The sequence below is a fragment of the Oncorhynchus mykiss genome, chromosome 26, assembly GCF_013265735.2.
Source record: "Oncorhynchus mykiss isolate Arlee chromosome 26, USDA_OmykA_1.1, whole genome shotgun sequence".
NCBI classification, from domain to species: domain Eukaryota; kingdom Metazoa; phylum Chordata; class Actinopteri; order Salmoniformes; family Salmonidae; genus Oncorhynchus; species Oncorhynchus mykiss.
In genome coordinates this window covers 2,769,460-2,789,038 of record NC_048590.1, presented here as the reverse complement: position 1 = coordinate 2,789,038, position 19,579 = coordinate 2,769,460, and the positions used below count along the sequence as shown (strand labels likewise).

Sequence of the window (19,579 nt, the reverse complement as noted above, 5' to 3'; positions counted from 1 at the left end):
CAGGGGGTACAGGTACAGAGTCAATGTGGAGGCTATATACAGGGGGTACCGGTACAGAGTCAATGTGGAGGCTATATACAGGGTATTACGGTACAGAGTCAATGTGGAGGCTATATACAGGGGGTACTGGTACAGAGTCAATGTGGAGGCTATATACAGGGTGTTACGGTACAGAGTCAATGTGGAGGCTATATACAGGGGGTACCGGTACAGAGTCAATGTGGAGGCTATATACAGGGGATTACGGTACAGAGTCAATGTGGAGGCTATATACAGGGTGTTACGGTACAGAGTCAATGTGGAGGCTATATACAGGGGGTACCGGTACAGAGTCAATGTGGAGGCTATATACAGGGGATTACGGTACAGAGTCAATGTGGAGGCTATATACAGGGTGTTACGGTACAGAGTCAATGTGGAGGCTATATACAGGGTGTTACGGTACAGAGTCAATGTGGAGGCTATATACAGGGTGTTACGGTACAGAGTCAATGTGGAGGCTATATACAGGGTGTTACGGTACAGAGTCAATGTGGAGGCTATATACAGGGGGTACTGGTACAGAGTCAATGTGGAGGCTATATACAGGGGATTACGGTACAGAGTCAATGTGGAGGCTATATACAGGGGGTACCGGTACAGAGTCAATGTGGAGGCTATATACAGGGGATTACGGTACAGAGTCAATGTGGAGGCTATATACAGGGGATTACGGTACAGAGTCAATGTGGAGGCTATATACAGGGTGTTACGGTACAGAGTCAATGTGGAGGCTATATACAGGGTGTTACGGTACAGAGTCAATGTGGAGGCTATATACAGGGTGTTACGGTACAGTGTCAATGTGGAGGCTATATACAGGGTGTTACGGTACAGAGTCAATGTGGAGGCTATATACAGGGGGTACTGGTACAGAGTCAATGTGGAGGCTATATACAGGGGATACTGGTACAGAGTCAATGTGGAGGCTATATACAGGGGGTACCAGTACAGAGTCAATGTGGAGACTATATACAGGGGGTACCGGTACCGAGTCAATGTGGAGGCTATATACAGGGGGTACCAGTACAGAGTCAATGTGGAGACTATATACAGGGGGTACCGGTACCGAGTCAATGTGGAGGCTATATACAGGGGATACTGGTACAGAGTCAATGTGGAGGCTATATACAGGGGGTACTGGTACAGAGTCAATGTGGAGGCTATATACAGGGGATACTGGTACAGAGTCAATGTGGAGGCTATATACAAGGGGTACCAGTACAGAGTCAATGTGGAGGCTATATACAGGGGGTACCAGTACAGAGTCAATGTGGAGACTATATACAGGGGGTACCGGTACAGAGTCGATGTGGAGGCTATATACAGGGGATACTGGTACAGAGTCAATGTGGAGGCTATATACAGGGGATACTGGTACAGAGTCAATGTGGAGGCTATATACAGGGGGTACCGGTACAGAGTCAATGTGGATTCTATATACAGGGAGTACCGGTACCGAGTCAATGTGGAGGCTATATACAGGGGATACTGGTACAGAGTCGATGTGGAGGCTATATACAGGGGATACTGGTACAGAGTCAATGTGGAGGCTATATACAGGGGATACTGGTACAGAGTCAATGTGGAGGCTATATACAGGGGGTACCAGTACAGAGTCAATGTGGAGACTATATACAGGGGGTACCGGTACAGAGTCGATGTGGAGGCTATATACAGGGGATACTGGTACAGAGTCAATGTGGAGGCTATATACAGGGGGTACCGGTACAGAGTCAATGTGGAGGCTATATACAGGGGATACTGGTACAGAGTCAACGTGGAGGCTATATACAGGGGATACTGGTACAGAGTCAATGTGGAGGCTATATACAGAGGGTTACGGTACAGAGTCAATGTGGAGGCTATATACAGGGTGTTACGGTACAGAGTCAATGTGGAGGCTATATACAGGGGGTACCGGTACAGAGTCAATGTGGAGGCTATATACAGGGTGTTACGGTACAGAGTCAATGTGGAGGCTATATACAGGGTATTACGGTACAGAGTCAATGTGGAGGCTATATACAGGGGGTACTGGTACAGAGTCAATGTGGAGGCTATATACAGGGTGTTACGGTACAGAGTCAATGTGGAGGCTATATACAGGGGCTACCTTTTACCATTTGTACATTGTTAAAACACTGTATATATATAATATGACATTTGTAATGTCTTTATTATTTTGAAACTTCTGTATGTGTAATGTTTACTGTTAATTTTTATTATTTATTTCACTTCATATATTATCTACCTCACTAGCTTTGGCAATGTTAACACATGTTTCCCATGGAGAGAGAGAGAGAGAGATAGAGAGAGAGAGAGAGAGAGACCCCCGGCTGGGTTGAAATTTCAATGGTGTGAAATGGTGCAAACTCCTCCCACCCGGGGCACCGGGCCATACACAACAAACTGTCTGAGGGGGCGGGCCTGGTGGGGGCGGGCCGTAGCATGTGGGCGGGCCGTAGCATGTGCTCGTCGCTGCAGTGTGTGAAAGCAGTAGTTGGTCGTTGCAGCGGTTTGGAAGGAGGTCGACCAGCAGAGAGACTCATTCACTGAGGAATACTGAGGACAATGATCCCAGGATACACTACTACAGAGGACATACTGCATACACTATGGTGAGTGGACACACTGAACACACACTGAACACACACAGAACGAACACAGAACGAACACAGAACACACACAGAACAAAGAACACACACAGAACACACACTGAACTCACACACACTGAACACACACAGAACACACACTGAACTCACACACACTGAACACACACTGAACACACACTGAACACACACAGAACGAACACAGAACACACACAGAACAAAGAACACACACAGAACACACACTGAACTCACACACACTCACAGAACACACTGAACACACACACACTGAACACACACAGAACACAGAACACACACAGAACACACACACTGAACACGCACATTGAGCTGCATGTAGTTTTGTCTGAGGAGGTGTTGCTGTGTGATGGCTTTACCTTACCGGGACAGGGTAGGACAGGACAGGGTAGGACAGGACAGGGTGGGACAGGGTAGGACAGGGTATGGTAGGACGGGACAGGGTGGGACAGGACAGGGTAGGACATGACAGGGTAGGAGAGGACAGGGTGGGATAGGGTAGGACAGGACAGGGTAGGACGGGACAGGGTAGGACAGGACAGGGTAGGACAGGGTGGGACGGGACAGGGTAGGACAGGGTAGGACAGGGTGGGATAGGGTAGGACGGGACAGGGTAGGACAGGACAGGGTGGGACAGGACAGGGTAGGACAGGACAGGGTGAGACAGGGTAGTACAGGACAGGGTGGGACAGGGTAGGACAGGGTAGGACGGGACAGGGTAGGACAGGGTAGGACAGGACAGGGTAGGACGGGACAGGGTAGGACGGGACAGGGTAGGACGGGACAGGGTGGGACAGGACAGGGTAGGCCAGGACAGGGTAGGACAGGACAGGGTAGGTCAGGGTGGGACAGGGTGGGACACGGTAGGACAGGACGGGGTAGGACAGGACAGGGTGGGACAGGACAGGGTAGGACAGGACAGGGTAGGCCAGGATAGGGTAGGACAGGGTAGGACAGGACAGGGTAGGACAGGACAGGGTGGGACAGGGTAGGACAGGACAGGGTGGGACAGGACAGGGTAGGACAGGGTAGGACAGGACAGGGTGAGACAGGGTAGTACAGGACAGGGTGGGACAGGGTAGGACAGGACAGGGTAGGACAGGACAGGACAGATAATGTTAGATAATCCTACTGGGGACAGGAGAGAGAGTCAGGATTGTTGAAGAGCCTGTGGGGGAAAGTCAGTCTGAATACACTGTTGACTTTAAGGTTGAATAGGTGTTGTTACAAAGGTGGATTTTCCTCAAGGGCTTGAGGTGTGTTTAAGTGTGTTTCCTTGCTGTGTGTCCTGAGGTGCGTGTGTGTGTTTCCTTGCTGTGTGTCCTGAGGTGCGTGTGTGTGTTTCCTTGCTGTGTGTCCTGAGGTGTGTGTGTGTGTGTGTTTCCTTGCTGTGTGTCCTGAGGTGTGTGTGTGTGTGTGTGTTTCCTTGCTGTGAGCGTGTGTGTGTCCACGTGAATGTCTGTTTAAGCGCTGCCTGCTGCAGATACGTGCCTCTCTGTGGGGTTGACTGGCTGTGCTGTTGGCCTTGGGGCAGACGGTTTGGGGCAGACAGTCTCCTCAGTACTGATCCCCTTCCTCTCTGAGGTAACCGTATTATGAACCTTACTGTGCTGTTGGCCTTGGGGCAGACGGTTTGGGGCAGACAGTTTGGGGCAGACAGTCTCCTCAGTACTGATCCCCTTCCTCTCTGAGGTAACCGTATTATGGACCTTACTGTGCTGTTGGCCTTGGGGCAGACGGTTTGGGGCAGACAGTTTGGGGCAGACAGTCTCCTCAGTACTGATCCCCTTCCTCTCTGAGGTAACCGTATTATGAACCTTACTGTGCTGTTGGCCTTGGGGCAGACAGTTTGGGGCAGACAGTCTCCTCAGTACTGATCCCCTTCCTCTCTGAGGTAACCGTATTATGAACCTTACTGTGCTGTTGGCCTTGGGGCAGACAGTTTGGGGCAGACAGTCTCCTCAGTACTGATCCCCTTCCTCTCTGAGGTAACCGTATTATGGACCTTACTGTGCTGTTGGCCTTGGGGCAGACAGTTTGGGGCAGACGGTTTGGGGCAGACAGACCTTACTGTGCTGTTGGCCTGGGGCAGACAGTTTGGGGCAGACGTTTTGGGGCAGACAGACCTTACTGTGCTGTTGGCCTTGGGGCAGACGGTTTGGGGCAGACAGACCTTACTGTGCTCACTGGGGGACTGAAGGGCTCTTTTTGAAGGAGAGACGGGCTTAACCAGGGTGTGGGTGTGTTTACCTCAAACATCCGAGGAAGGTCAGCCCTGCGGAGAGAGAGAAAGGGAGAGAGAGAGAGAGAGAGGGAGAACGCTGGCATCAAGAATTGTAATTTCCTCGTTTCACAGGCACATGGAGAGGGGAGGGAAGAGAGAGAGATGGCTGAGGGTTAGCAGGACAGTGGAGGAGGGAGGGAAGAGAGAGAGATGGTTGAGGGTTACGGGGCAGGACAGTGGAGGAGGGAGGGAAGAGAGAGAGATGGCTGAGGGTTACGAGGCAGGACGGTGGAGGAGGGAGGGAAGAGAGAGAGATGGCTGAGGGTTACGGGGCAGGACAGTGGAGGAGGGAGGGAAGAGAGAGAGAGAGATGGTTGAACTGCTATCTCATCTCTTGAAAAAATGGGTTCCAAAGGGTTCTTCAGCTGTCCCCATAGGAGAACCCCTTTTGGTTCCAAGTAAAATCAGGTAGAACTCTTTCCACAAGAATTCATTGAATTATCCAGTGGACTGTGGCCCCTTGATATACTCTGTGTTCTATACATATCCCCCCTATTTGGGTCTGCTGGGGTCTCTCTCCCTCTGGTCTCTCTCTCTGGTCTCTGGTCTCTCTCTCTGGTCTCTCTCTCTGGTCTCTGGTCTCTCTCTCTGGTCTCTCTCTCTGGTCTCTCTCTCTCTCTCTGGTCTCTCTCTCTGGTCTCTGGTCTCTGGTCTCTCTCTCTGGTCTCTCTCTCTGGTCTCTCTCTGGTCTCTCTCTGGTCTCTCTCTCTGGTCTCTGGTCTCTGGTCTCTCTCTGATATATCCTTGATATACTCTGTGTTCTATACATATCCCCCCTATTGGGGTCTGCTGGGGTCTCTCTCTCTGGTCTCTGGTCTATCTCTCTGGTCTCTGGTCTCTCTCTCTGGTCTCTCTCTGATATATCCTTGATATACTCTGTGTTCTATACATATCCCCCCTATTGGGGTCTGCTGGGGTCTCTCTCTGGTCTCTGGTCTCTCTCTGGTCTCTGGTCTCTCTCTGGTCTCTCTCTCTGGTCTCTGGTCTCTCTCTCTGGTCTCTGGTCTCTGGTCTCTCTCTGATATATCCTTGATATACTCTGTGTTCTATACATATCTCCCTTATTGGGGTCTGCTGGGGTCTCTCTCTCTGGTCTCTCTCTCTGGTCTCTCTCTCTGGTCTCTCTCTCTGGTCTCTCTCTGATATATCCTTGATATACTCTGTGTTCTATACATATCCCCCCTATTGGGGTCTGCTGGGGTCTCTCTCTGGTCTCTGGTCTCTCTCTCTGGTCTCTGGTCTCTCTCTCTGGTCTCTCTCTCTGGTCTCTGGTCTCTCTCTGATATATCCTTGATATACTCTGTGTTCTATACATATCCCCCCTATTGGGGTCTGCTGGGGTCTCTCTCTCTGGTCTCTGGTCTATCTCTCTGGTCTCTGGTCTCTGGTCTCTGGTCTCTCTCTGATATATCCTTGATATACTCTGTGTTCTATACATATCCCCCTTATTGGGGTCTGCTGGGGTCTCTCTCTCTGGTCTCTCTCTGGTCTCTCTCTCTGGTCTCTCTCTCTGGTCTCTCTCTCTGGTCTCTGGTCTCTCTCTCTGGTCTCTCTCTCTGGTCTCTGGTCTCTCTCTCTGGTCTCTCTCTCTGGTCTCTCTCTGGTCTCTCTCTCTGGTCTCTGGTCTCTGGTCTCTCTCTGATATATCCTTGATATACTCTGTGTTCTATACATATCCCCCCTATTGGGGTCTGCTGGGGTCTCTCTCTCTCTCTCTCTGGTCTCTCTCTCTGGTCTCTCTCTGGTCTCTCTCTCTGGTCTCTGGTCTCTGGTCTCTCTCTGGTATATCCTTGATATACTCTGTGTTCTATACATATCCCCCTTATTGGGGTCCGCTGGGGTCTCTCTCTCTGGTCTCTCTCTCTGGTCTCTGGTCTCTCTCTCTGGTCTCTCTCTCTGGTCTCTCTCTGATATATCCTTGATATACTCTGTGTTCTATACATATCCCCCCTATTGGGGTCTGCTGGGGTCTCTCTCTCTGGTCTCTCTCTCTGGTCTCTCTCTGGTCTCTGGTCTCTCTCTGGTCTCTCTCTCTGGTCTCTCTCTCTGGTCTCTGGTCTCTCTCTCTGGTCTCTCTCTCTGGTCTCTGGTCTCTCTCTCTGGTCTCTGGTCTCTCTCTCTGGTCTCTCTCTCTGGTCTCTGGTCTCTGGTCTCTCTCTCTGGTCTCTGGTCTCTCTCTCTGGTCTCTCTCTCTGGTCTCTCTCTGGTCTCTCTCTGGTCTCTCTCTCTGGTCTCTGGTCTCTGGTCTCTCTCTGATATATCCTTGATATACTCTGTGTTCTATACATATCCCCCCTATTGGGGTCTGCTGGGGTCTCTCTCTCTGGTCTCTGGTCTATCTCTCTGGTCTCTGGTCTCTCTCTCTGGTCTCTCTCTGATATATCCTTGATATACTCTGTGTTCTATACATATCCCCCCTATTGGGGTCTGCTGGGGTCTCTCTCTGGTCTCTGGTCTCTCTCTGGTCTCTGGTCTCTCTCTGGTCTCTCTCTCTGGTCTCTGGTCTCTCTCTCTGGTCTCTGGTCTCTGGTCTCTCTCTGATATATCCTTGATATACTCTGTGTTCTATACATATCTCCCTTATTGGGGTCTGCTGGGGTCTCTCTCTCTGGTCTCTCTCTCTGGTCTCTCTCTCTGGTCTCTCTCTCTGGTCTCTCTCTGATATATCCTTGATATACTCTGTGTTCTATACATATCCCCCCTATTGGGGTCTGCTGGGGTCTCTCTCTGGTCTCTGGTCTCTCTCTCTGGTCTCTGGTCTCTCTCTCTGGTCTCTCTCTCTGGTCTCTGGTCTCTCTCTGATATATCCTTGATATACTCTGTGTTCTATACATATCCCCCCTATTGGGGTCTGCTGGGGTCTCTCTCTGGTCTCTGGTCTCTCTCTCTGGTCTCTCTCTGGTCTCTGGTCTCTCTCTCTGGTCTCTCTCTCTGGTCTCTCTCTGGTCTCTCTCTCTGGTCTCTCTCTGGTCTCTGGTCTCTCTCTGATATATCCTTGATATACTCTGTGTTCTATACATATCCCCCCTATTGGGGTCTGCTGGGGTCTCTCTCTCTGGTCTCTCTCTCTGGTCTCTCTCTCTGGTCTCTCTCTCTGGTCTCTCTCTCTGGTCTCTCTCTCTCTCTCTGGTCTCTGGTCTCTGGTCTCTGGTCTCTCTCTGATATATCCTTGATATACTCTGTGTTCTATACATATCCCCCCTATTGGGGTCTGCTGGGGTAATTCTATCCATGCTGACACTCAGCGTTGAGATGTTTCTCTCTCTGGTCTCTCTCTCTCTCTCTGGTCTCTCTCTCTGGTCTCAGGATCTCTTTCTCTCTGGTCTCTCTCTCTCCCCCAACCTCCCTCTCTCTGGTCTCTGGTCTCTCTCTCTGGTCTCTCTCTCTCTCTCTCCCCCAACCTCCCTCTCTCTGGTCGCTCTCTCTCTCCCCCAACCTCCCTCTCTCTGGTCTCTCTCTCTCCCCCATCCTCACTCTCTCTCTGGTCTCTGGTCTCTCTTTCTCTCTGGTCTCTCTCTCTCCCCCAACCTTCCTCTCTCTGGTCTCTCTCTCTGGTCTCTGGTCTCTCTCTCTCTCCCCCAACCTTCCTCTCTCTGGTCTCTCTCTCTGGTCTCTGGTCTCTCTCTCTCTCTCTCCCCCAACCTCCCTCTCTCTCTGGTCTCTGGTCTCTCTTTATCTCTGGTCTCTCTCTGGTCTCTCTCTGGTCTCTCTCTGGTCTCTCTCTCTGGTCTCAGGATCTCTTTCTCTCTGGTCTCTCTCTCTCCCCCAACCTCCCTCTCTCTGGTCGCTCTCTCTCTCCCCCAACCTCCCTCTCTCTCGTCTCTGCTCTCTCTCTCTGGTCTCTCTCTCTCTCCCCCAACCTCCCTCTCTCTGGTCTCTCTCTCTGGTCTCTGGTCTCTCTCTCTCTCTCTCCCCCAACCTCCCTCTCTCTCTGGTCTCTGGTCTCTCTTTATCTCTGGTCTCTCTCTGGTCTCTCTCTCTGGTCTCAGGATCTCTTTCTCTCTGGTCTCTCTCTCTCCCCCAACCTCCCTCTCTCTGGTCGCTCTCTCTCTCCCCCAACCTCCCTCTCTCTCGTCTCTGCTCTCTCTCTCTGGTCTCTCTCTCTCTCCCCCAACCTCCCTCTCTCTGGTCTCTCTCTCTGGTCTCTGGTCTCTCTCGCTCTCTCCCCCAATCTCCCTCTCCCTAGTCTGTTCCTCTCAATTCAATGTAAGGGGTTATTGACATGGGAAACATATGTTTGCGTTGTAAGTGAAATAAACAATAAGAAATTAACAGTAAACATTACACTCACAAAAGTTCCAAAATAATAAAGACATTTCAAATGTCATATAATATACAGTGTTGTAACGATGTGAAAATAGTTAAAGTACAAAGGGAAAATAAATAAACATAAATATGGGTTGTATTTACAATGGTGTTTGTTCACTGGTTGCCCTTTTCTCGTGGCAACAGGTCACACATCTTGCTGCTGTGATGGAACACTGTGGAATTTCACCCAGTAGATATGGGAGTTTATCAGAATTGTGGGTCTGTGTAATCCTGAGTGAAATATATGTTTCAGACTATGAGACGTCATAAAAAAAATGGGTTTCTCATGAAAAAGTCTGTAGCGTACCTCCTACAAACTAACACGACCTACAAGCTAATACGACCTACAAGCTAATACGGCCGCTCTAATGGAAAGATGAGACCCTCACAAACCCCAAGGGACTCGCCTGAGGTCCGTCCATATGCTGACATTGACTTTGCTATTTTTGTGTGTCACTGCGTTTCGCTTGATAGCTAGTCAGCCAGCCCATAGAGAGAACATTGCATTGTGGGGTTTTGTAGTCGACAGATTTTCCACAACGATTTTCACATTAATGCCAAACCTTATTATAATGGCAAAATGAAACATTTGTTCACCAAAGATATTGTTCTCATTTATTAGTGTTATGTAATACTGTGAATTATAGGAATTAGGGTTTTGGGGTGGATTTCTCCTTTAAGTATTTCACTGTTATCTGTGACTCTGCATGGTACTAAATAGTAGATTACCTCTGTGACCCTGTCTGTGCCCAGCTCCTCTCAGCCCAGATCCTCTCAGCCCAGATCCTCTCAGCCCAGATCCTCTCAGCCCAGATCCTCTCAGCCCAGATCCTCTCAGCCCAGATCCTCTCAGCCCAGATCCTCTCAGCCCCAGATCCTCTCAGCCCCAGATCCTCTCAACCCCAGATCCTCTCAGCCCAGATCCTCTCAGCCCAGATCCTCTCAGCCCAGATCCTCTCAGCCCAGATCCTCTCAGCCCAGATCCTCTCAGCCCCAGATCCTCTCAGCCCAGATCCTCTCAGCCCCAGATCCTCTCAGCCCAGATCCTCTCAGCCCAGATCCTCTCAGCCCAGATCCTCTCAGTCCCAGATCCTCTCAGCCCCGATCCTCTCAGCCCAGATCCTCTCAGCCCCAGATCCTCTCAGCCCAGATCCTCTCAGCCCAGATCCTCTCAGCCCAGATCCTCTCAGCCCCAGCCCCATATTTTAAAATATGGAAGCCAACCCAGCTGAGGCTTCCCTACAACAACTGAGCTGTCAGTCCCATGTCAGTCCCATGTCAGGCCCATGTCAGTCCCATGTCAGGCCCATGTCAGTCCCATGTCAGTCCCATTGACAGGACAGATACCAGCTGAGACTTCCCTACAACAACAGAGCTGTCAGTCCCATGTCAGTCCCATGTCAGTCCCATGTTAGTCCCATGTCAGTCCCATGTCAGTCCCATTGACAGGACAGATACCAGTGCTTTGTTATATAGTACACTGTACCTTTAACCAAGGCAGTAGGGCACTATATAGGGAACACGGTAGTGCACTATATAGGGAACACGGTAGGGCACTATTTAGGGAACACGGTAGTGCACTATATAGGGAACACGGTAGTGCACTATATAGGGAACACGGTAGTGCACTATATAGGGAACACGGTAGGGCACTATATAGGGAACACGGTAGGGCACTATATAGGGAACACGGTAGTGCACTATATAGGGAACACGGTAGGGCACTATATAGGGAACACAGTGCCGTTTGGGATGCATCCATTAAAACAGTCAACCCGCCTAACACTGAAGCTATGACTTCACCTTTAGGACGTTCCCGCCCCCACATACATGACCGCGGGGTCAGAAGGTCACAGAGAGGGGGTTCAGGGAGGTTAACGATATTTAAGGCTGCCTACTCTAATGAACTGTCCTCTGTGGTATTATGGCCCAGTATTCAGAGAGCTGAGGAGACCCTTCAGATGCTGATATAAGACTTCATAGGACTAAAGCCAAAACGCTTCCTCGTATACGACAACAACAACGATTAGAGGGACAGGACTAGGAGGAACCCCCTATTTAGACTGTAGTCTATACAACAACAACGATTAGAGGGACAGGACTGGGAGGAACCCCCTATTTAGACTGTAGTCTATACGACAACAATAACGATTAGAGGGACAGGACTGGGAGGAACCCCCTCTTTAGACTGTAGTCTGCTATGACTCTAACCTCTAGACTGTAGTCTGTCTGGCTCTAACCTCTAGACTGTAGTCTGCTCTGACTCTAACCTCTAGACTGTAGTCTGCTCTGACTCTAACCTCTAGACTGTAGTCTGTCTGACTCTCTAACCTCTAGACTGTAGTCTGCTCTGACTCTAACCTCTAGACTGTAGTCTGCTATGACTCTCTAACCTCTAGACTGTAGTCTGCTCTGACTCTAACCTCTAGACTGTAGTCTGCTCTGACTCTAACCTCTAGACTGTAGTCTGCTCTGACTCTAACCTCTAGACTGTAGTCTGCGCTGACTCTAACCTCTAGACTGTAGTCTGCTCTGACTCTAACCTCTAGACGGTAGTCTGCGCTGACTCTCTAACCTCTAGACTGTAGTCTGTCTGACTCTCTAACCTCTAGACTGTAGTCTGCTCTGACTCTAACCTCTAGACTGTAGTCTGCTCTGACTCTAACCTCTAGACTAGTCTGCTCTGACTCTAACCTCTAGACTGTAGTCTGCTCTGACTCTAACCTCTAGACTGAAGTCTGCTCTGACTCTAACCTCTAGACTGTAGTCTGCTCTGACTCTAACCTCTAGACTGAAGTCTGCTCTGACTCTAACCTCTACTGTAGTCTGCTCTGACTCTAACCTCTAGACTAGTCTGCTCTGACTCTAACCTCTAGACTGTAGTCTGCTCTGACTCTAACCTCTAGACTGTAGTCTGCTCTGACTCTAACCTTTAGACTGAAGTCTGCTCTGACTCTAACCTCTAGACTGTAGTCTGCTCTGACTCTCTCTACTACCCCTCCCTACTCAAGTGCTTCAAGATATACTACACTGACTGACTGATTGTAAACACGGTGATATAGGACACTGACTGACTGATTGTAAACATGGTGATATAGGACACTGACTGACTGATTGTAAACATGGTGATATAGGAAAATGACTGACTGATTGTAAACACGGTGATCTAGGACACTGACTGACTGATTGTAAACATGGTGATATAGGAAAATGACTGACTGATTGTAAACACGGTGATCTAGGACACTGACTGACTGATTGTTAACATGGTGATATAGGACACTGACTGACTGATTGTAAACATGGTGATATAGGACACTGACTGACTGATTGTAAACATGGTGATATAGGACGCTGACTGACTGATTGTAAACATGGTGTCAGCTCTGTCTAAATCGTTGGAGAGGATGACAGGAGGAAGTGAAGGGCGGAGGGAGCCTGAAAGACATATTGATTGAAGAAGTGTGATGGCTCAAATCCTCCCTGAAAGCAGGAATGCAGAGCAGAGCAGGGCCTTGTCAGGGGCTGAAAGGCAGCAGAGCAGGGCCTTGTCAGGGGCTGAAAGGCAGCAGAGCAGGGCCTTGTCAGGGGCTGAAAGGCAGCAGAGCAGGGCCTTGTCAGGGGCTGAAAGGCAGCAGAGCAGGGCCTTGTCAGGGGCTGAAAGGCAGCAGAGCAGGGCCTTGTCAGGGGCTGAAAGGCAGCAGAGCAGGGCCTTGTCAGGGGCTGAAAGGCAGCAGAGCAGGGCCTTGTCAGGGGCTGAAAGGCAGCAGAGCAGGGCCTTGTCAGGTGCTGAAAGGCAGCAGAGCAGGCCCTTGTCAGGGGCTGAAAGGCAGCAGAGCAGGGCCTTGTCAGGGGCTGAAAGGCAGCAGAGCAGGGCCTTGTCAGGGGCTGAAAGGCAGCAGAGCAGGGCCTTGTCAGGGGCTGAAAGGCAGCAGAGCAGGGCCTTGTCAGGGGCTGAAAGGCAGATCCAACCAGACATGTGGAGGCTGAAAGGCAGCAGAGCAGGGCTGAGGAGTCAGGGGATGAAGGGATTAGGGCCGTGGTGGAGAGGGGTCAGGGTTAGAGCTGAGGTGGAGGCAGTGAACTCCCTAGTGATTTATATAAGTGCAGATACATCACCTCTGTCTCTGGTATGAAGGGGGTTGGGGTGGACAGGGTGCTTCCAGAATATCTCCTCTGGGACAGAGGGGTGTACCGAGAGAGAGAGACCGTACTGATGGGATGGACAGGGTTAGAACCATGTGACCTGGCCTAATGACCTGGTCACGCTGGTTGAAACACTCAAACACATTCCCAAACTAGACTGTCGATTGTTTATTTTGTTTATTTATTTAACTAGGCAAGTCAGTTAAGAACAAGTTACACCGACCAAACCCCGGACGACGCTGGGCCAATTGTGCGCCGCCCTATGAGACTCCCAATCACGGCCGGTTGTGATACAGCCTGGATTCGAACCAGGGCGTCTGTAGTGACGCCTCAAGAGCTGAGATGCAGTGCCTTAGACCACTGCGACACTCGGGAACACCATAGTGGACATGGTATCTTTCTGATTAGTAAATACTGTGTGGACATGGTATCTTTGTGATTAGTAAATACTGTGGACATGGTATCTTTGTGATTAGTAAATACTGTGGACATGGTATCTTTGTGATTAGTAAATACTGTGTGGACATGTTATCCTTGTGATTAGTAAATACTGTGGACATGGTATCTTTGTGATGAGTAAATACTGTGGACATGGTATCTTTGTGATTAGTAAATACTGTGGACATGGTATCCTTGTGATTAGTAAATACTGTGTGGATATGATATCTTTGTGATTAGTAAATACTGTGGACATGGTATCTTTGTGATGAGTAAATACTGTGGACATGGTATCTTTGTGATTAGTAAATACTGTGGACATGGTATCTTTGATTAGTAAATACTGTGTGGACATGTTATCCTTGTGATTAGTAAATACTGTGGACATGGTATCTTTGTGATTAGTAAATACTGTGGACATGGTATCTTTGTGATTAGTAAATACTGTGGACATGGTATCTTTGTGATTAGTAAATACTGTGGACATGGTATCTTTGTGATTAGTAAATACTGTGGACATGGTATCTTTGATTAGTAAATACTGTGGACGTGGTATCTTTGTGATTAGTAAATACTGTGGACATGGTATCCTTGTGATTAGTAAATACTGTGGACATGGTATCCTTGTGATTAGTAAATACTGTGGACATGGTATCTTTGATTAGTAAATACTGTGGACATGGTATCTTTGTGATTATTAAATACTGTGGACATGGTATCTTTGATTAGTAAATACTGTGGACATGGTATCCTTGTGATTAGTAAATACTGTGGACATGGTATCTTTGATTAGTAAATACTGTGGACATGGTATCTTTGATTAGTAAATACTGTGGACATGGTATCTTTGTGATTAGTAAATACTGTGGACATGGTATCTTTGATTAGTAAATACTGTGGACATGGTATCTTTGTGATTAGTAAATACTGTGGACGTGGTATCTTTGATTAGTAAATACTGTGGACATGGTATCTTTGATTAGTAAATACTGTGTGGACATGGTATCCTTGTGATTAGTAAATACTGTGGACATGGTATCCTTGTGATTAGTAAATACTGTGGACATGGTATCTTTGATTAGTAAATACTGTGGACATGGTATCCTTGTGATTAGTAAATACTGTGGACATGGTATCTTTGATTAGTAAATACTGTGGACATGGTATCCTTGTGATTAGTAAATACTGTGAACATGGTATCTTTGATTAGTAAATACTGTGGACATGGTATCTTTGATTAGTAAATACTGTGTGGACATGGTATCCTTGTGATTAGTAAATACTGTGGACATGGTATCCTTGTGATTAGTAAATACTGTGGACATGGTATCTTTGATTAGTAAATACTGTGGACATGGTATCCTTGTGATTAGTAAATACTGTGGACATGGTATCTTTGATTAGTAAATACTGTGGACATGGTATCCTTGTGATTAGTAAATACTGTGGACATGGTATCCTTGTGATTAGTAAATACTGTGGACATGGTATCTTTGATTAGTAAATACGGTGGACATGGTATCTTTGATTAGTAAATACTGTGGACATGGTATCTTTGATTAGTAAATACTGTGTGGACATGGTATCCTTGTGATTAGTAAATACTGTGGACATGGTATCTTTGATTAGTAAATACTGTGGACATGGTATCTTTGATTAGTAAATACTGTGGACATGGTATCTTTGATTAGTAAATACTGTGTGGACATGGTATCTTTGTGATTAGTAAATACTGTGTGGACATGGTATCTTTGATTAGTAAATACTGTGGACATGGTATCCTTGTGATTAGTAAATACTGTGGATATGGTATCTTTGATTAGTAAATACCGTGGACATGGTATCTTTGATTAGTAAATACTGTGGACATGGTATCTTTGTGATTAGTACTGTTGAGGTAGTTGTATATGTCTCCATGTTAACCAACAAGTGTTGAGGTAGTTGGATATGTCTCCATGGAAACCAATAGGTGTTGAGGTAGTTGGATATGTCTCTTTGGAAACCAACAGGTGTTGAGGTAGTTGGATATGTCTCCATGTTAACCAACATGTGTTGAGGTAGTTGGATATGTCTCCATGGAAACCAACAGGTGTTGAGGTAGTTAGATATGTCTCCATGGAAACCAACAGGTGTTGAAGTAGTTGGATATGTCTCCATGGAAACCAACAGGTATTGAGGTCGTTGGATATGTCTCCATGGAAACCAACAGGTGTTGAGGTAGTTGGATATGTCTCTATGGAAACCAACAGGTGTTGAGGTAGTTGGATAATACTCCATGTTAACCAACATGTGTTGAGGTAGTTGGATATGTCTCCATGGAAACCAACAGGTGTTGAGGTAGTTAGATATGTCTCCATGGAAACCAACAGGTGTTGAGGTAGTTGGATATGTCTCCATGGAAACCAACAGGTGTTGAAGTAGTTGGATATGTCTCCATGGAAACCAACAGGTATTGAGGTAGTTGGATATGTCTCCATGGAAACCAACAGGTGTTGAGGTAGTTGGATATGTCTCTATGGAAACCAACAGGTGTTGAGGTAGTTGGATATATCTCCATATAAACCAACAGGTGTTGAGGTAGTTGGATATGTCTCCATGGAAACCAACAGGTGTTGAGGTAGTTGGATATGTCTCCATGGAAACCAACAGGTGTTGAGGTAGTTAGATATGTCTCCATATAAACCAACAGGTGTTGAGGTAGTTGGATATGTCTCCATGTTAACCAACAGGTGTTGAGGTATTTGGATATGTCTCCATGGAAACCAACAGGTGTTGAGGTAGTTGGATAAATCTCCATATAAACCAACAGGTGTTGAGGTAGTTGGATATGTCTCCATGTAAACCAGCAGGTGTTGAGGTAGTTGGATATGTCTCCATGGAAACCAACAGGTCCATGAAGCTCTTCCCCCTCATCAATCTCATTAAAGTCAGCCAGTCGGTCTGTCTGCCTGTTTGTTTCCAGCCATCAGGCATCTTCCGCCAGCCTTCTCTGGCTCTGGGCCTGCCTGATATCAGTCAGCTCCGACCCAAGTGAACCTCATGTTGTCACATCCTGCTGGGTTTGACCCCGGCAACTTCCCAGACACAGCAGAGCTTTCACACAGTGGAGCCGTACGTACGGAGACACACCTTGCTTTCAATAGCCCAGACTTTAGCCCCAATCCACGGCTGACCGGACGCCAGGAGCCCACTAGGGATTGTAGTGGAGCCACAGCGAGCGGAGCCCTGGCAGCTTACTGGAAGGAGGGAAGGAGGGAAGGAGGGAAGGAAGGAGGGAGGGAGGGAGCCTTTGATGTTGATGAGGGAAGGCGATTACTTTATACACTGCTGTCGTTCTCAGATCGGTACAGAGAGATGTGGTGGAGAGTCTGGAGAGAGCTGACATCATCTCACTGCCTCATGATACGTTCAGCCGCTGGAGAGGAAAACGAGGGCCCAAGTGGCTCCCTATTCCCTACATAGTGCACTCCTTCAGACCAGAGCTCAGGGCCCTTTGTAGGGAATAGGGGGCCGTTTCCGAAGAGCAGTTAAAAGATTAGTTTGACGTTTGGGTTTGGTTTTAAAAGTATTTTAGTTAGCTACTTCTGAGACATCAAATGATCTCAGAAAGATTTAGTTTCTGTAATCACTTTTGAGTCCCAACTTTTCTGTGGAGTTTCTAAAGGGGTTCCTGATTCCCTTCACTGAAACCAGCCGGGGCTTTTCTATACTTGGGACACTAGCGAGGGGACGGTGTGTTTACTCGTTTGATTATGACTTTCCTTGTCAGGGAAGATTAACGGTCTGTATTTTAGGAGGTAAACTTGAGGATTCCAGTCTTTTGTTTCAAGGCCTGTTGACAGGAGGAGTAGAGAATTAGCATGAAGCATTCAATCGACAACCAAGAGCAGTACTGCAGATACCACAGGGGTAGAAAGGATCATCCCATGTCTTTACCACCCGTGGAAATATATATTGGACTCGGGCCTTGTGAGGGAGAATAGCTCGGGCCTTGTGAGGGAGAATAGCTCGGGCCTTGTGAGGGACTATAGCTCGGGCCTTGTGAGGGAGTATAGCTCGGGCCTTGTGAGGGAGTATAGCTCGGGCCTTGTGAGGGAGAATAGAGCGGGCCTTGTGTGAGGGAGTATAGCTCGGGCCTTGTGAGGGAGTATAGCGCGGGCCTTGTGAGGGAGAATAGAGTGGGCCTTGTGTGAGGGAGAATAGAGCGGGCCTTGTGTGAGGGAGTATAGCGCGGGCCTTGTGAGGGAGAATAGAGCGGGCCTTGTGTGAGGGAGTATAGCTCGGGCCTTGTGAGGGAGTATAGCTCGGGCCTTGTGAGGGAGAATAGCTCGGGCCTTGTGAGTGAGTATAGCTCGGGCCTTGTGAGGGAGAATAGCTCGGGCCTTGTGAGGGAGTATAGCTCGGGCCTTGTGAGGGAGAATAGCTCGGGCCTTGTGAGGGAGAATAGCTCGGGCCTTGTGAGGGAGAATAGCTCGGGCCTTGTGAGGGAGTATAGCTCGGGCCTTGTGAGGGAGTATATCTCGGGCCTTGTGAGGGAGAATAGCTCGGGCCTTGAGAGGGAGAATAGCTCGGGCCTTGTGAGGGAGTATAGCTCGGGCCTTGTGAGGGAGTATAGCTCGGGCCTTGTGAGGGAGTATAGCTCGGGCCTTGTGAGGGAGTATAGCTCGGGCCTTGTGAGGGAGTATAGCGCGGGCCTTGTGAGGGAGAATAGCTCGGGCCTTGTGAGGGAGTATAGCTCGGGCCTTGTGAGGGAGAATAGCTCGGGCCTTGTGAGGGAGAATAGCTCGGGCCTTGTGAGGGAGTATAGCTCGGACCTTGTGAGGGAGAATAGCTCGGGCCTTGTGAGGGAGTATAGCTCGGGCCTTGTGAGGGAGTATAGATTGGGCCTTGTGAGGGAGAATAGCTCGGGCCTTGTGAGGGAGAATAGCTCGGGCCTTGTGAGGGAGTATAGCTCGGGCCTTGTGAGGGAGAATAGCTCGGGCCTTGTGAGGGAGTATAGCTCGGGCCTTGTGAGGGAGTATAGCTCGGGCCTTGTGAGGGAGTATAGCTCGGGCCTTGTGAGGGAGTATAGCTCGGGCCTTGTGAGGGAGTATAGCTCGGGCCTTGTGAGGGAGTATAGCTCGGGCCTTGTGAGGGAGAATAGCTCGGGCCTTGTGAGGGAGTATAGCTCGGGCCTTGTGAGGGAGTATAGCTCGGGCCTTGTGAGGGAGTATAGCTCGGGCCTTGTGAGGGAGAATAGCTTGGGCCTTGAAGTCTTGAAGGGTATTTGTGTCTGCTTGGTATGTAGCAGAGCTGGGTTCAACCTACTGAGTCGCATTACACGTCATTATTAGATGATGCAGTCGATGTCAGCTGTGTATGAAATCGGAGAGGGAGAGACAAACAGCAACATACAGAGAGAGAAATAGAGAGGGGGAAGTTTCCACTGATCCTGGGAGAGAGAGAGAGGGTCTATAGTAGTATAGGGCTCTGGTCTATAGTAGTACCACTATATAGGGAATAGGGCTCTGGTCTATAGTAGTACCACTATATAGGGAATAGGGCTCTGGTCTATAGTAGTACCACTATATAGGGAATAGGGCTCTGGTCTATAGTAGTGCCACTATATAGGGAATAGGGCTCTGGTCTATAGTAGTACCACTATATAGGGAATAGGGCTCTGGTCTATAGTAGTACCACTATATAGGGCTCTGGTCTATAGTAGTACCACTATATAGGG

The 19,579-nt window shown here is 48.6% G+C and overlaps 1 protein-coding gene across 1 annotated transcript in view; it reads left to right on the top strand.

Moving 5' to 3' along the window:
* The first annotated feature begins 2,556 nt into the window (after window positions 1-2,556).
* The window catches only part of LOC110519438, a 197,020-nt gene continuing 179,997 nt past the window's right edge, over window positions 2,557-19,579 (top strand). The window contains exon 1 of the mRNA XM_036964548.1: window positions 2,557-2,660. Coding sequence (XP_036820443.1) covers window positions 2,658-2,660 — 3 coding nt within the window. The 5' untranslated portion in view covers window positions 2,557-2,657. The remainder of the gene's footprint in view (window positions 2,661-19,579) is intronic.